A 16,474-nucleotide genomic window follows, 5' to 3' on the forward strand; every position below is an offset into this window, starting at 1 on the left:
AATTAATGTAAAGATACTGGAAAATTAGTCCTGACTGCTCAGAATAGGTGTTTTTTACAATGGAAACCAACTAGCTAAATTAGGTATATTTTTGCTGCCTGAGCAAATTATGGCAGTATGTAGCTAAACAGATTTTGAGACTAGGAAATTTTAGTGACATCCAAAGTTAAATAAAGCAAGGTTTAGATCAGTAGGAGCAGAAGCATGTTGAATAACCTTGGTGTAACTGACAATTTTGGTAAGCAGGTCAAAGTCAGTGGGGTTTGTCTCTGTATTTTGACAGATGCACTCCAAGCACCCTGATATCCATTTCATTTTACAAGGTGTGTGCGTGCACCAAGATAACGCTCCAGAGGGTCACGGGCAGGTTACAATGTGCCAGCCGTCACATGCACAATGCATTGCATGGTGCCAAGATAAAATTTCAGGGTTCTGGGGGGGCACCATCAGCATCCAGAGTCCCACTCAACACCTGTGCCCCACCAGTATCTCCCTAGCTGTTCATCACTAAGCATCCCTTGGCATCTGTTTTCCCGAGCTGACAGGTCTGTTTCTATTTGTGCAAGGCATTTTTAGGGCATTCATCCCCCGATTGTCTTCTAGATGACCTGAGAGGGCTTCAGTGGGTTGCCCCTATTCCTTCAAGGAGGAAAGTAAAGGACAAAGTTTGATTTCAAAATGAGAATTTTGAGGTGATTTTTTTAGAAAACACAGTCAGATTTGAATTTTGTATTCCATGCGGCATGGAGGTAGATTTGTTGTATAAGAGAGGTTTCAGTTTCAAGCTAATAATTAGAAGAATACATTTAAACCTTTGTCAATATAAAAGTGACTTCAGATGCTCAGGAATCCTCTTTCTTGTTGTTTTAAAGCAAAATTTTAAACATTTTTTCACCCCACAACTACTGAGGGCATTGAGAGAAAATACCTATAAACTGCTAGGAAACATACAGAATGAACCTTTTTCCTACTTCCCAGTTCTTGTAATAATCATCGATGTTAGGTACTTCCCAAAATACACCTTTGGGCAGATTTTGCACCCTTAAAAATGGCATTTTCTGTTGGGCAAGCTGTGTTCACGCCCCATGGCTGACAAGCAGAGGCCCCAGTCAAACAAGGGGCTTTGAGGTGCAGACCCTGCATGTTTTCCTAAAAATCAGCAGTGCTGTTAGCCCACGTCTCCCCTTTCTCAGCCCATCTCCTCGGGGATAGGCAGCAGCCTGTTTGAAGACAAACAAGTCTCAGAGCCTGCAAGGTGTAAATATCTTTCATAAATGCCAACGCTGAAGGGTTGGGTGCCGGGCGCTGACACGCGGCGACAGCAGCTCTGGCTGCACGAGGGGTGACAGTGTGCCAGCGCTGCCACGGGCACCGAGGTGGCACCTGGGCATCCCTGGCCACCTGGCCCAGGAGCACACACGGGGCAGCAGGAGGGATGGGCAGCGGGGCTGCCTGCTCCTCACCCCGCAGCCCTCGCCCCCGATCCGGCCACCCTGCCTCTGCCCTCCTCCTCTCCACCGCTCCTTCGGGCAGGGGCTGATTTAAATAGGCTGGCAGGGAGCCAGGAGCTCATCATTTTAATGCAGTGTAAAATGGAATGTGCATAATTATATGCAAGCCATATGTGAGGGAGACAGCTCAGCTGTGAATTTTGGGAGGCTGTGAGAGGGAGAGAGTGAACAGTCAGGAATCAGATGAGATGGAGCGGAACGGAGTGCAAGTGTCACTCAAATGAACAGTGTAATGAGCGTATTGCTGACACTCCTCCTTTCACCTGCTTCTCCCTTTTGCTTTAACTCAAAAGCAGAAAACGCTCGAGATGAGAAGGGAAAAATACTATATGAAAGCAGGATTGCTAATGGGCTCTGGTAATGTCTCCATTTTAAACTCCAGCTTTCTTAATTAACAGTGCAGTTACAAATAACCAGTAACTTTTAATGCATCTTCGTCATTAAATATTTTGACTGCATTTGACTGAAGGATCATTGTTCTCACTAGATGATTGCTCCTTTCAAAGCTTCACTTAAACATGGAGGGGGAATCCATTTATTTGTATTAGTATTACGTGTAAATTATGAGTATGATTTTTTTTTGGCCTTACTGTTAAACTGAAAATACAAGTACATTATCTAGGGATTGCTGAAGCATGTCAAAAAGTTTAAACGAGTACATATGTAATGTAATCCTGAAAAATGCAATGGAGTAAATTGAAACCCTGAGTTACTCAGTTTTCAGCTCAAATATTTCATTTTGGTTTTGTCTTTTGTTGTTTTAATTATTACTCCACAATGGATTTGCATGTTCAATCTAAGCTATGTAAGAAAACGGCATCCCAAGTTCTTGTATCTAAAAGGTGTACTGACTATTTAAAGAAACTTTTAAATAATGTTGTATTTTGGGATTCCCGTCTGTTTTAATGATCTGAGCTGTTATGCTTTTAGCTATTTTTTTCCTTCCATTATTTGTAAGTCCCTAAATAGGCCATTATATTTCCCTTCAGGCTAGAGATGAAGATGGACATGCTGAAAATTTTCCCCAGCAGCACTATGCTAAGGAAACTCCAAGACTTGCCTTCAAGAATAACTGCGAACTACTTGTAAGAATAACATACTTACAACAAGTCTAGATTGTTACTTTAGCACAGTGAAAACCGTTTTTTTTAAAGGCTTTTGTTCATTATGACATACATTATGAAATATGATAGGTTTTTTTTAAACTGTTTTAGCGTTCTAATGCTAGTTCTGCTATCCGTGAACAGTTTAAGTTCTCAAATTGCTTGAAAAATATCATATATTTGATGTCAGCACGTGAATGGCCTTGTCTTACTACCTTGTCTTGCTCTGGTAAATCAGGGAGAGCTATGCAGGGAGTGGCTGGTGATGCACGGAAAGCACCCCCCCTTCCCCCAAAGCACCCCAAACTCACTCTCCCATCCATCTTTCAGCTCTGCCTTGTTTTTGGGTGGTGGTGCTGTATTTTGTTCTGCTAACAGGCAATCCTTCCTTCAGAGCTCACCTATTCCTCCCCTTCATAGCTGCATGCAATCCAAAGCATCCCCTCCTTTCCTCTCCATCCCTCTCCTCTCCATTCCTCTCCTCTGCTGCGGGGAAAGAGCAAAAGCCAGGAAAGCACATACAGGGAGTCTGGAGTGTTTACAAGCCATAAGAGAGATGATATCAGCTGTGAAAGAATCTCTGTTCCAAGGCAGGGTTAATTCGCTGTTCATTTTAGCATTTGCAGCTAGACGAGATTAAAAGCAAGCAGGAATGCCTATTATATTTCTATTAAATGAATCTGTTGGGACCTAATGTTCTTGATTAGCTTGCGAAAATGAGTGCTCCACCATGAGTTTTTCTGTTTGCCTAAAGTAAACAGAGGATGAATTGTCATACATTTAGAAGAGGTTCATGCATGGCTTTCGAAAAGGGAGGTTTAGATACATCGGTAGATCTCTCCCTTGCATTCGCCTTTCTTCTCATCTGTACCTAAGTAAAATGTATCATTTGGCTAAATGGAAGTGTTTATGCAGAGTAGTACACGGGGTTTTACTTTGAAACAACATTTCTTTTTTTGTCACTGTAACCAGAGAAGAGGCGGGTGGCAGTGGAGGAGCAAGCTGTGTTTTTTCTGCATTAAAGCCGGTGCCTGCTCCCCTGGATTCAAGGCCAAGCGCTGCTCTTGGTGCCCCAGGTGAAACAGGCAGTGAAAGCCGAGCTGATGAGCAGATTACCCGGTGCTGGAGTTGCCCTCCAGGTTCAGTCAGGTGGCCACAGAAGCCCACACCAGGAAGCAGCAGCAGGGCTGGTGGCCAGTCCCTGCTCCCCACACTGGCCAGAGCGCAGAGCATCTCGGCCACACCTGCCCTACAGGGCCTGCACTCTACTACCCCACAAGTGTGCTGACCCTTGGTTAGGGAAAGGCAATGCTTTTTACAGCCACAGGTGCCACTTAGAAGGTTCAGTTTGTTACCAGTGTAATTCTCCCCAGCCAAAAGCAAGGTGACCCCTGAGATCTGGTCTTGGTCCCTCTTAAACCCTTTGTGAAATTCCTGGTGGTTTCAGGGATAGCAGTGTTACATCCTAAGGAGAGGAAACCAGACAAACACAAAAAGCAGTTCCCTGGTGTACTCTTAATTCCTGTGCCAAATAAATGAAGCTCTTTCTTCAAGGCCATGTTTAATTACTGTGCTGCTAATCAGGCCTGACAAGCCATCACAGCACACCAAGATGCTCCCAAAGTCAGTAAGGCTTCTTGGTGCTGGAGAAACTTAGTAACAGAGACAACATTATATAAGTCAGGTAATATTTCCATTGAAAATCTGCTTTTTATTTAGTGCAAGCCATTAATGAACCAATTAACCCACTTTGTGCTATTAAAATCAAGCATTCTTTTAATGCCCAGTTGCTTGTTCCTCTATTAATATGCATTTAAATTTTTGCTTTATTGTATCACCACTGTGTCTGGCAAAAGCTCAAGTCATCAAAGTTAGTCTTTCATGTGCTTTTTTGGACAAGTTTCAATTCTTGTTTAAGGAAGTAATAAAAGCAATTTGTTATAGTTTTATTTTTCCTATGCTATTGGAAACAAAATTGGCAGGAATGTAATCTGTACTCAATTTGTATGTGAAAAAAATAGTAGGCAAATAATGAATATGTACCTCTGCTATCTTTAAAGATGTATTTTAGGAACTTTCAGTGAAAGTATGATGTTGAGCCTAGGTGTGGGTGGTGGGGAAGCTAGTGTTATTTGTTGAAGATTCTATGTTTCACAGAGAGGTAGTGTTATTCCTTCTACATTTTACTTTATGGAAACAATGCTGTATTAAAATGTGCTCAAATTTCAAAGGCTAATTTCACTGAAACTGGCCATCAAGAAACCTTCTTTCGCTTACAGGCTAGTCAGTATTCCTTGAGAGACAGAAAAAAAAACCCAACAAAACAAACATGAAAGAAAGGAGTGGGGTCAGCTGCTCCTCTAAAAAAAAATTTTCCCAATGATGAAAACTTACCCAGAATCTTAACAGCACAAGTCAGATGCTGGCTGAGTGAAAAGATGTGATTTTTAAATAAAAGAGAAACTGAAAGTTGTTTATGCTTTTGAGAATGAGGGAACCCTTAGAGTTTCCAGAAGGTAGTTCAGAGTAAATAGAGTAATACTCTGTCAGGCAAAATTGGAGGCTTCAGCTCAAAAATGCTTTCTTTTCTTTAGGGTTTAGCTGCCATTTTCCAGTGAGGTTTGTCTCGGCAAGGGCAGGCTCCTGTGTTTGGGAAATGCTCATGCTGGGAGAGTGCTGCCAGCCAGGATCCAGGGCTGGGTTGCTGCTGCTGGGTCTGCGTGCCAGGGCTCTCCCGCAGGAGCCAGGCTACACTGGCTGAATGTTAACATCCCAGGTCACAGGCACACACAGCAAGCTTTAACTCTTCAATGCTTGGAGAGATTTTAAAGCATGGTAGCATAGCGTATTGCAAAAGTAACATGGAGCATGAAAAATTGTATGCTTTCTTCATTGCTTACACACCACAATAGCAGATAATTTGATGAGGTACAACTCAGGTTTTCTGTTTGTTTTTTTGTCTTTTTTGAATGTAAGAAGTTTGATAGAAAATAGAAGGAAGAAGGGTATAAATTAGGCAGGGGAAACCCCTGAAATGTGTTTAGAAGTTCTGGCCATTAAGAAAAGCAGTGACTAATAAATATTTTCATTAATATAAGAAGCCATTTTGTAGTTATGGATTAAAACAGGGTACTCATTTCCCAAGCTAAATCCATATGTGTTGTGTCCTGGGATTTGTTGTTGGACACAAAAACCAAAGTGGTTAAGATGCTCTAATCAATGAGCACATCAGATTTTCCTTTGGACTCTACTGTATTTTTGAGAATCATGTTGTCTGAAGTTTAGCTATCCATAATAAATATCAGGAACTACATAAAAGAAATCTATTTTTAAAGAGCCAGGTCAGCATGCTGTCTTGGCCAGCCATCCATTCTTCTCCCATAGGCACTGCCTCAGGATTTTAATTCCTTATTCCGTGAGTGGCTGGAAGCTTTTCTTTCAGGCACATCTCTTTGTTTCCAGAAGGAAAAGGCAGAATTTAGTCCCCGCTGTAAGCTGATTGTCAAGAAACAGTACAGTCCAGCTTATAGTGGATGTGGGGAGAAAAATGGGATTAACTGCCGAGAAAGGGGAGACTGGAGTGAAAAGGCCAGCAAGAAGCCCACAGCCCCAGCTCTAGCCGGATGAAATTCCTGAGCCATTGCCTAGAGAAAGGAAAAATCCATCTGGCACCTACCCAGGTTAGTCAGGGTAGGAAGAGTCATGCTTGGTTGCCTTTTAACAAAAGTGGGAAAGAAAAACCAGCAGTTCGTCCTTCCTCCCCCCGTTTACTCAGAATATTGAGTCAAGGTTTCAGATTGGCATGCTGCTGTATGAGGTAAAGGGGGTTTGATGGGTTAAGGAAATTAAACATCAGGTTGCTTTCCAGATCATTTGTTTATGGAGATGATGTGAGTACCACCCACTGCTATGGGATTATATGCAAAGCAAGCAAATAACCAAACAAAACATAAATATCCTGAAAAAAAATAATTTCCAGTCCTACACCTGGTTGAATCTGTGCTTTTCCTGCAGTAAAATCATGATTTTTTCATCTTTAAAATCAAAAAGTCTATTCCTAGTAGTTCTGCTCTGAGAGGATAAATTTGTGAATGCAGTATGAGATGCATTATAAGTCCTGGTGCTTGGGAGCTATTATGTAAAAGACTCAAAATAAAACATGCTTGCTATTAGATTTAATGCAAACTCACCTACGGCCAGTTATCTTTAATCATTGACAAAAAGAGGCAGAGAAAACTCTGAAAACACATCTACAGTGGAAACATGAAATGCAAAATGTTCTCTTATGAGCAAAAAGCCTTTGGGGAGGCTGTGGCAAAGCTGTGGTGAGCCAGAGCTGCAGCTAATGCTTTGCTTGAAGTCGTGTCACTGTGCTCTGCTGTTCCAGCACTGGAGGCAGAGTCAGGACAAATGGCACCTGTGGGGCACCCAGACAGGGCAGCAGGGGTGCAGGCAGGTTAACTTCAGAATTATGGCACTGGAATGTGGCAAAGATTTCATACCTACTAGACTGACATTAAAAAGTACTGAGAGTGTTTGTGATCAGATGAGGCCTACAGGTTTTGCTGTTGTAGATGAGTTACATGTAAATATGCATATGGGTATCTTTGAAGGCCTTGAGAGTTTTGGTTTCAGAAAGTGAGGCTCAAATTCATTTTTTGTAGGGTGCCTGACCTGCTTACTATGCCCCAGTGTCAAGCAAAACTGCTCCCTGTTAGTGCCTCAGCAGTAGAAAAAAAACACCTCTCAGTCCATTTAAAATCACAGTGCCTTAGAAAAAGGACTGAATTAGAGAGAAATAGCTTTGCTCATTCCATCTCTTGCCTTTCCATCCTCTTTGTCTCCCCTGCTGTCTCCTTATTCCTAGCAGAGTGGAGAGAGAGGAAGGAGTGCACTTCCCCTTGTGCTTTTCCTGGCTCTTCCTTCACCGTCTTGGGTGCAGAGCAGCAGAGGGAGAGGCAGAGCACTTCCTTCATTCTGGCACAGGCTGGGGATGTGCAGGGCATTCTGCCTGCAGGCTGGAGCAGGAGTGCTGCCCAGCAGCTCTGAGGGTGCAGGGTCACTTCCAGCCTGCCAGGTACAGTCCTGGTCAGGGGGTGATTCTGCCACCTTGGAGAGGCAGGAGGGGAGAGGGGAAGAGACCTGTGACCCTTGTGGAGTTCCAGATCATAGAGCTACCAAACCTGATGGGAGTTTAAAACCTCCACAGCCTTAAATGCTGTTTCAGCATCGGTTGATGTTTGTCTCACTGCTGGTGCAGTTTTTGGGTGGTTTTCTGATGAATTTCATCATCTCCTTGCTCAGTTTGCCATCACAGTGTGAGGGCAACTGGTACTACTGCATCAGTTGCCCTGTGGCATATGCAGTGATGCAAGCAGATGACTGTGCAAAGCCCCTGACAGCCGTCAGAGAGCCCACTGCTGGTGTCAGGGACTTTGGATCAGGCACAGAGGGCTGTCAGAGTGGTGGTTATGGCCCTGGAACAAAAATATGGAGAAAAGCAATTGTAGCAGTGAATTGATACTGATGCTCTTAAAACCTCAGTAATCTTGGCCACATGAAATTCAACCTTTCTTGTGACTGAAATAACAGTGACGCTTAGGTCATATGGTAGATTAATCGCCTGTAGTGTTTCATTTTTAAAAACTAAATTGCCCATGAGCAATGGCAGGATATTTTGAAATGAAACTCCCCAAAACCCCACTGAAAACCTTGCACTCTGTTTCTTTTCAAGTAAGGGCAACAAACCAGGAAAAATTATTCTAAATGGTTTTTTTTGTCCTTGATTGCCGCCAGGCTGAATGAAGGGCTAAGTGGTGCTCGACTTATATGCATGTTGAAGTGCAGGAGCACTGTGAAAATGCACTGAAAAAAGGTAGCACTGGGTCCATGGGGATTTGCAGCCCTGGGGAGAGAGAGCCCTGGCACCCAGCTCCATCTGCCCCTGCCTGCCTGCTGCCTGCCAGCACAGGTAGGCACCACAGGGCGTGGGTGCCTTGGCATCTGTGCCGCGATCGGGATCTCGCTGGGATAACACAGGACCTAACACAGAGCTGCAGCCTGCCAGTCCCCCTGCCACCCTGTCCCAGGAAATGATAGTCTCTGTGCCTGGCTGCACAGATCTATTTACTGGCTTAGAACAAATGCAGCCACTGTCTTGCCCGGCACACAGGCTGTGTCCTTCTTGGCACTGCTTTTTAATGATATGTTTTTCTATCCCACAATGGAAGTGAAGCTGTTCCTCACAGCATGACAGCATGACAGCATGACAGCATGGACTGGACATGGAAGGTTTTCTGGGCTGCAGGAGATCCTTCTAGGGGATCTTGAGAGATGTCCTTGTCTTTCAGTCCTTCTGTTCCCCTTCCTCTGTCCTGTACCACCATGTTGGACGTGCTACTAAAGCATTAAGCTTTTATTTCTTAACTCACACCATGTATAGGACTCCACAACCTCTGATCCAAAGCCCTGAGAAATCAATAGGATCCCTCCTGTTTACTTGAGGTGGATTCTGACACCTTATATTCTGTAAACAAAAAAAGGATTAATGAGACATGCTTTCAGACATCTCCCTCCTGTCTGACCAAAAATTGCAGTAGCCCAGCTAACAGGTAAATTTCCAGTGTAGAAAACATGATCTTTATTAATAATGTCTAAGCTGAAGGCTGACATCAGAGACCAGTTCTAGGAACTAATAGAAAACAAAGCCCTGTCTTGGCAAGTGTGAGGTAGCAGATATTATATTCTGCTGGATATAAAACCCAAACCTCACTTGTTTTACACCCAGGGTTAGTGAGTGACCATGACCTGCAGCACTGAGGAGGGGAGGGATTCCCCTCTCCTCCTGCAGAGGTGGGCAGGCCAGCACAGTCACCTTGAGAGTGTCAGGGAAGGCAAGGCTCTGCCAGTTCCCAGCAACATATAGAATACAAGGTATGAAATTCACAGAAGCATGAGGAATGGGACGAAGGAAGGCAAGGAAGGGAATAAAAGGAAAAGATCTCCCCCATGGTCAGGGATGAGGCTTCCTCCTCAAGCAGGCTGGTACCACCAGGAGCTCTACATAATCCCAGTGTTTTCAATCCAGTGAACCAAATTAAGGAGGATGGTTTGAATTAAGGAGGATGATTCAGGGCCCTAAAGAGATGGACTAAAAGGTGTGACAGTGAGAGGGGTGGGCAGCCTGGGAAGAGGGTCAATGGGAATGGGGCAGGTTTGGGAAAGAGCATGGCTACAGGCACTGAGTTTGGCCTCCTGGAGCCAAGAGTGAGTCTTATCCCCTTTGCCACTGCACCCAGTTACATATAGGAAGCAATTTTTCCCCAGTGCCTCTAATTAAGCATTTTCCTTTATCCCAATAGAGGAGCATGATTTTAGGATGTGGCATTTGATACTTTGTGAGCATAAGCCTACCTTTCCTCAAAAGGAGGCATGTTTTTTAATTTTTAACATCACTGTTTACTATTATTTTGGAAGAGAAGCAAAATGCATTTGTTAAGAAGGAATATAATTAAAATCCCATTACAGCTCCAAATCTGTCATCTTCCTTCCCAGGACAAGCATTAAAATTTTCATTAATAAATCTGCACTTACTGATGACTTCTGAATAATTTCTTTAACTATAATTTCTCCTTACTGCAATACTGTGTTGTATTACTCTACTTTTACTATTTCCTTATTTGATATGTTTACTGAAGTTATAATTTTCATATTAAACATGTTGTCACTGAAAAATTGATTTTTCTTTAATATTGAAAAAAAGTGCCCCACAATCCTTTTATTTACACAATTGTTTTTCACAAATTTAAACATGTAAAAAGTTAAGAAACTACTAGATGAAAATGCACAGTGGTTGGGTACTGGCAAAGGATCCCCAGGGAAATGATCACAGCACCAAGCTTGAGAGCGTTCAAGAATCATTTGAACAATGTTCTCTGTGTTTTCTGGAGCGGTCCTGTGCAGGACTCAACCACTCATCTTATTCTATGATTCTGTGAAATAAAATTCAGACAGTTTTTATAGAATATTAAAGAATAAAGATATGTCTTGTTCCTAGCTAAGTGAAGTGTGATAAATTAAAATTCTTTCCATATAAATTGGAAATAAAATTTCCCAAGTCATCACCCAAAGCTATTTTCTTCCTGGGGTCTGTGCAGGAGATGCAGATGACTCAGTAGGGCCCGTGGGATGCCCTGGGGGAAACCATCCCTTACAACATATCTCACCACCACCACTGTACCTCCAGCACAGGGTCAGGTATAAAACTGGCTTTGGTGCCCAGGGGCTCAGGTCCCTTTTTGCCTCTGACCTCTTAGTCATGCAAGGTTTTATTAAGGATAGGTTTTATCAGGTCTGAACAGGTGCCTACATTAACGAGTGTGACTTTTTGTAATGGTGCAGTGGGCTTAAGTCTCACCTTGCTGCCTGTGTTGTCTTCCCCATTGAAAAGTGTTTGAAGGCTTTGATCTCTTGTAGAGCCAACATACAGCAGTAAGAGAGTAGGGTTTTGAAAATCAGGAGACTGCACTCTTTATATTTCTCAGTTAAGATCCAGCCAGAGGGAAGGAGAGTTGGGAAGAGCTTGGCCACCATTCAAGTAGACTGCAGGGAGGTTTGGGGGTGCTCTGGTATGTTAAGTGTCCAACCCCATTTCACTGGGAATCGCTGGGACTGTGCAGAGCTTCCAGGAATGACATCCCAAGAAGGAAGATAAATGCCACACAGTTATCTCAAGAAGATCTGAATGTTAGGAGCACATATCTCACAGCTCACTGTCTGTGGCAGACGCTTTTTTTTTACATCTCAGCAGTGACATATATTATATTGCTTTTGGGATGGGAAGAAAAACCCAAAATATAAATCCTGCATTTTATTATAGAGTTAATACCAACAATTACATAAAATCTAATGAATTTCAGTTCTCACTTAATTGCTTCTGAGTAGTTCACTTAACTTATTATAAAGAAGCAAGGACATATTCATTTAACAAGCAGCAGCAGCCTTGGCCTAGCATCTGCCTACATTCTCTTTTCAATTAATCAATTATAGTCCAATGGTGTGTAATTACACATTAAAAAAGTTATTGGATATCACAGCATGGCTGTCCCAGGGGGCTCATGAATACACTAATATAACACACCTGTAATGACCTGTTCTCATATCTGCAAATTGCTCCCATTTCTCTCTCTCTCTCATTGCTAAATGAAGATGAGAGCAATTACCATTAACTTTTTGAGTCACATCTAGTCAATGAGAGAGGAAAAAAGATCCCTACCAGCATTCATAATAAATCTGTCTGTTGGTACTCAGAATTTTAACTGTACCAGGCATCAGGCTGGAAGGCAGTAAATGTGATCAGGATTGTAAAGGGTTGTGGTGATCCCAGGTTTGTTCTGAGCACATGCTACACCAAGAGAAACAGGCAAGCAGGGAGGTCTCATCAGATCACATCCAGGCACAATTTGCCTGTCTTGGTTCCAATCAAACCAAACTCTGGAACTGATCCCTATGCAATGGCTCTTAAGTCTTTGCATAGCAACTAAGCCGTGTTGCTGTTGTGTTGGGTTTTTTTCCGAATGCGAGAAAGAACAAAATTTACTATGTAGTGGCAGAAAGGCTTTGGTTGTGCGAGAGGATACAGGCACCAGTGCTTTCCTATTAATGCATAACAAATGAAAACAAGGAGAGACTCTTAATCTGCATAATGGAGTCTGACAGATACTAAATTGGTGATTCTAGTCAACTAAAGGGTCCAAAAATGCTCTGTGGAAGTGAGCTTTTGATGGCTCCATAACTCAAACAGGGCGTGATATCTATCAGCATTTTGATGAATGTTGTCTTGCACAGTGTGATTTTGATGTGCTGTTGTCTCTCACCCTGGGAAGAAGTGTCTGTTCTCTACAATAAGTTTTCTTGTTCTTGCTTTCATTTGCAGAGGTCCTTCAGGTGGGTGTACATGCAGATAAAAGCACATCAGTATTTTCAGCATAGCTTTTTGCTTGTAGTAATCTGAAATATTCCTATGCTGTACAGCTTTTGCCAGTCTAGCCCTAACTGCCTAATTGCAGTGAAATCTTCATCATGCCCGAGGTTGTTTCCCTGTTTGAAAACCATGCACATTTTTCCTTGTGCTTGATGTCTTTCAGGATAACAGGATAGTCCTGTGGGGTTCAGGTGATCAGCTGTTCTCAGTTGCATCCACAGTAAGATGATAGATATTTCAGTCTGAGCTTCAGCTAGGTCTACATTTCACTGTGGTTTTCAGCAGTGCCATGTTTCTTCCCAGTTCCACAGCACCCTTTGGTTTTGAACATGGTTCTATTCACATGCCTGTGACATCTCAGTATTTGGCATCTAGGCTGGACTCTCTCTCTAGATCCTGCGGTTAAGAGAGGAAGGCAAGCACTTGTGGAGTGGGATTTACTCAAAATTATTAGGTGCTGGTTTAGGATTGGTTAAAATATAAATACCTTCCATATGACACCTACATTTTAGTGACTGCAGTCAGTGGTTCAACTGCATATTCCTGCCTGTGTCCAACATCAATCTTGCAGGTAAAGACATTCAGAGGGACTGCTTTTATGCTTGAAGTTAGATATCTGCTAACTTTATGTTTACATGTCTAGTCTCCAGCTTTGGAACGGGGATGCTGTTATTTAATTGCCTTTGCTTGCAATTTGAGTTGGAGATAAAAATGCTAGAAGTGCAAAATGATATCTCTTATTTAATGTTGTGTTGTACTCCAAATAGTAAACAGTCACATCCTTGGTATTTGCAAAGTTCATTTATTATGAATTATTATCTGACACAGGAGAAAATAGGTTCCAAGATTTACTTACAGGTATTTTAAAACAATTTGACTGCCCAGATGTAGTAACTGAAGTAAGCAGAGCTGTGTGTGGATCCCACAAAGTGATCTAAGTGCTCATATGCACAATGTTCTCAAATTCTGCTCAATGCACAGCTTTGTTTATAATTGGGACCAAAATTACATTTTGTGCCTTTTTTTTTTTTTTTTAACCAGTGCCTGAATAATCAGCTAAAATGTTATAAATAGATAAAGAAACACTGTTATAGTCTAAAACTTTAATATATGATACAATATTCAATTGTACAGGCTGGTTAAATATTAAACCTAAAATACCTGTCAGTTTCCTCTCCAGCTGTGTATTTTCTCTATGTCTGATGGGGAGGAGGGTAGTATTTCACTCAGTTTTAAAAATTTGTTTTAGCTGTATTCTCCACAAGAAGCTGTAACTCTTGGGATGTCACTTTCCTAATTGAGCTATAAACTCTATATTGTACTAATACATTTTATTATGAGGAATAAACATACCTCTTCTAGACAGGCAGAGGAATAATTGACCACCTGTGGTGGGTCCCAAATGAACATTACTGCACATGACACTGAAATTAATGCCTCCTTAGTCAAGATGCCAAGCAGTCATTTTCTGAGAGTTTTTTAGTGATTGGGAAGGTAACACATCCCAGTACATTCCTACCTCATAACAATATAGATTCCTGACTGCCAAGGGTAGAAGCACTTTGTGTTCACTTGGTAACTGCCCTCCTCTCACTCTCTGTCTTTGGTGTTCAAACAGCAGCTTCATTTGTTCAAAACATTAAACAAAGGACCAGGTTCTGGCCCTAGCTAGGGATGCCTTTTCATCACTCTGGCAATATAAAGAAGCCTCAAAAGTTGGTGAGTATGAAATGTACTTAGGTGGCCCCTTTCAGTTGCCAGGGTAGTGTAAATTAGTCTCAAAGTAGATGAAAATCTGTACCAAACATAGGATTAGGTAATGCTGGAAGATAGCACTAGGGACATGGTGCTGGTGTATCATTTTACCATAGCCATAATGGCCAAAGGATGCTGGAAACTGAAATATTGAAGAGCTAAGAAGAGATTGACTCCATAGATGGAAATGGTAAATGCCTCTCTTATCAGTTATTTTTCACTTTGGATTAATAAATCTCTAGGATGGTATTTTATGAGGATCCAGTCTCTTCCTAAAACTGGAAGCATCTAGTGCCATGAGCAAAGCAAGCAGGTGAGATTCTCAGGTGTGCTTGCATCTGCAGCATACAGGGCTTTTCCCAGAGCATGTACCCAGGTGGGATGGGGTCCTTGGCAGGGGCAGGCACACCTTACAGACACAGGGGTTTCACAGGGCCAGGAAAATATGTTCAGTTTTATCTTATGCATATCTTATTTCTTCCTTTCTGAGAGATTGCAGGGGACTGTGTTGAGCAAGCGCTGCTCTCCCCAGTGGATACACTCTCTGTATTGCCACAGGGCTCTGGCAATTGCCACTGCACTGTGTTCTTTGTCACCACATCATGCACATTTAATGAGGGGTTATAGCTCATGTGCTTGCTCAGTCCAGCAGTCCAGCTTTAGTTCCCTTTTTCCTCCAGCACAAACAAGGGCTGAAACTCACCGCAGCAGAAAGCAATGGCTAAGGACTAGATGAGTGCAAGCTGTCCAAAGTTCAAATGAGATTAGCTCAAGATCACTGTGGTCAGTGAAAGCAAAGGCTGCAGTTGTGCTCCTTGCATAAATTGAGATATTTGTCTGTATTGGTTATCAAAATCCTGCTGGGATCTTGCTGGAATCTCAGCTGCCCTAAGTCACCACACAGCTGCAGTGACCTCTGATGGCTTTTCTCTCTAATGCCACCCTGGTGACACTGGTATCTCTGAACTACTGGTGGGGGCTGAGAAGATCACAGCAGTCTGCTTTGGAAAGCAGGTTGTGTTTGTCTCCATGAAATTTACTATAATCCCACCGTTCTTTGCCTCCAGTTCAGCTGTGTCAGTGTGAGTTTTGGGAGAAGCCCCTATGTTGAGGAGTTTGGCCCAATTTCTCCCCTGCCCTGTTAGAAAAATCTGCTGGAAACAAATCTGATTAACATAGCAGAGGAAATAGTTCAGCTGTAAAATACTGAAGATTGCCACTAGTGCAGGCAAGTTGTGTTCAGAAGCTGAAATGCCTTTTTGAAGGTTTGTGGACTACTATGAGCTACAGTTCATGGTCTTTGCTGGCTGTTTGTAGGTTCCTAGGTGGTGAGCTAGCAAAATTGTGTGTGGTGTGGGGAGCAAATTTTTATTTTCAGAGCACCTTTCTGAGTGGCAGAGTATAGCACATGGATATCATGGTGCATGATATGTGCATGACACAGCAGGAGGTACCACATCCCAGGTGTGCAAAGTCCTGGTCCTGCACCAAAATCTGTCTGAATGACTGCAGGTACTAGTGGCAGAGGGATGAGGTGCTGTGGGCATGGGGACCTCCCAGTGCTGTCAGGGTTCAAAAACTGCAAAGAGGGCAAATCAAAAATAGCCTGGACCTTGCTGAACTTTCAGATACTCCATGTAGCTCTGTCTTGAAAGAGGGGTTGGGAGAGTGCCTGGATTGTGGCTCTTGGAGGAAACAAGTAGTGTTTAGACTTCATGGCTTATGTTTTCTCATTGCTGTTTGTTTCCTGGGTGGGATTTGCTTGTTTTCATAGGTGTTAGCACAGTGCCCAAATGAGTTCTGTGAGGAGCCTGACTTAAGGCAGAACACCCTGAATTTGAGACAGGTGCCTCATCTGAATATATATACAGTGTACTTCATCTGAATATATATACAGTGAAAAGCTAGAAATTGAAAGGTAGGTTCTGTTAGTTCCTGCAGATGATGCTTTCATTCTAAAGCACATCTGTACTGTGCTATAGGCTGACACAGGGGGAGGAGGAATTCACTCATTTTTCTGTAAATGGAGAAGCAATGATGATCATGACCTGGTCTGAGACAAACCACTCTGCAGCCTCATAGTTTGTGCTGCCTTTTAGACAACCTCACTCTTCAATGAAGGC

The 16,474-nt window shown here is 42.6% G+C and overlaps 1 protein-coding gene across 3 annotated transcripts in view; it reads left to right on the forward strand.

Moving 5' to 3' along the window:
* Positions 1-16,474, forward strand: part of SOBP (sine oculis binding protein homolog) — a 112,721-nt gene that overhangs the window by 60,158 nt on the left and 36,089 nt on the right. For 2 of the 3 annotated variants that reach the window (XM_079298701.1, XM_079298700.1), the window contains exon 5: positions 2,501-2,596. The exons of the other annotated variant lie outside the window; for it this stretch is intronic. In XM_079298701.1, coding sequence (XP_079154827.1) covers positions 2,501-2,596 — 96 coding nt within the window. The remainder of the gene's footprint in view (positions 1-2,500; positions 2,597-16,474) is intronic. 3 annotated transcript variants of the gene reach the window in all.

This window comes from Erithacus rubecula, assembly GCF_903797595.1.
Source record: "Erithacus rubecula genome assembly, chromosome: 2".
NCBI classification, from domain to species: Eukaryota; Metazoa; Chordata; class Aves; order Passeriformes; family Muscicapidae; genus Erithacus; species Erithacus rubecula.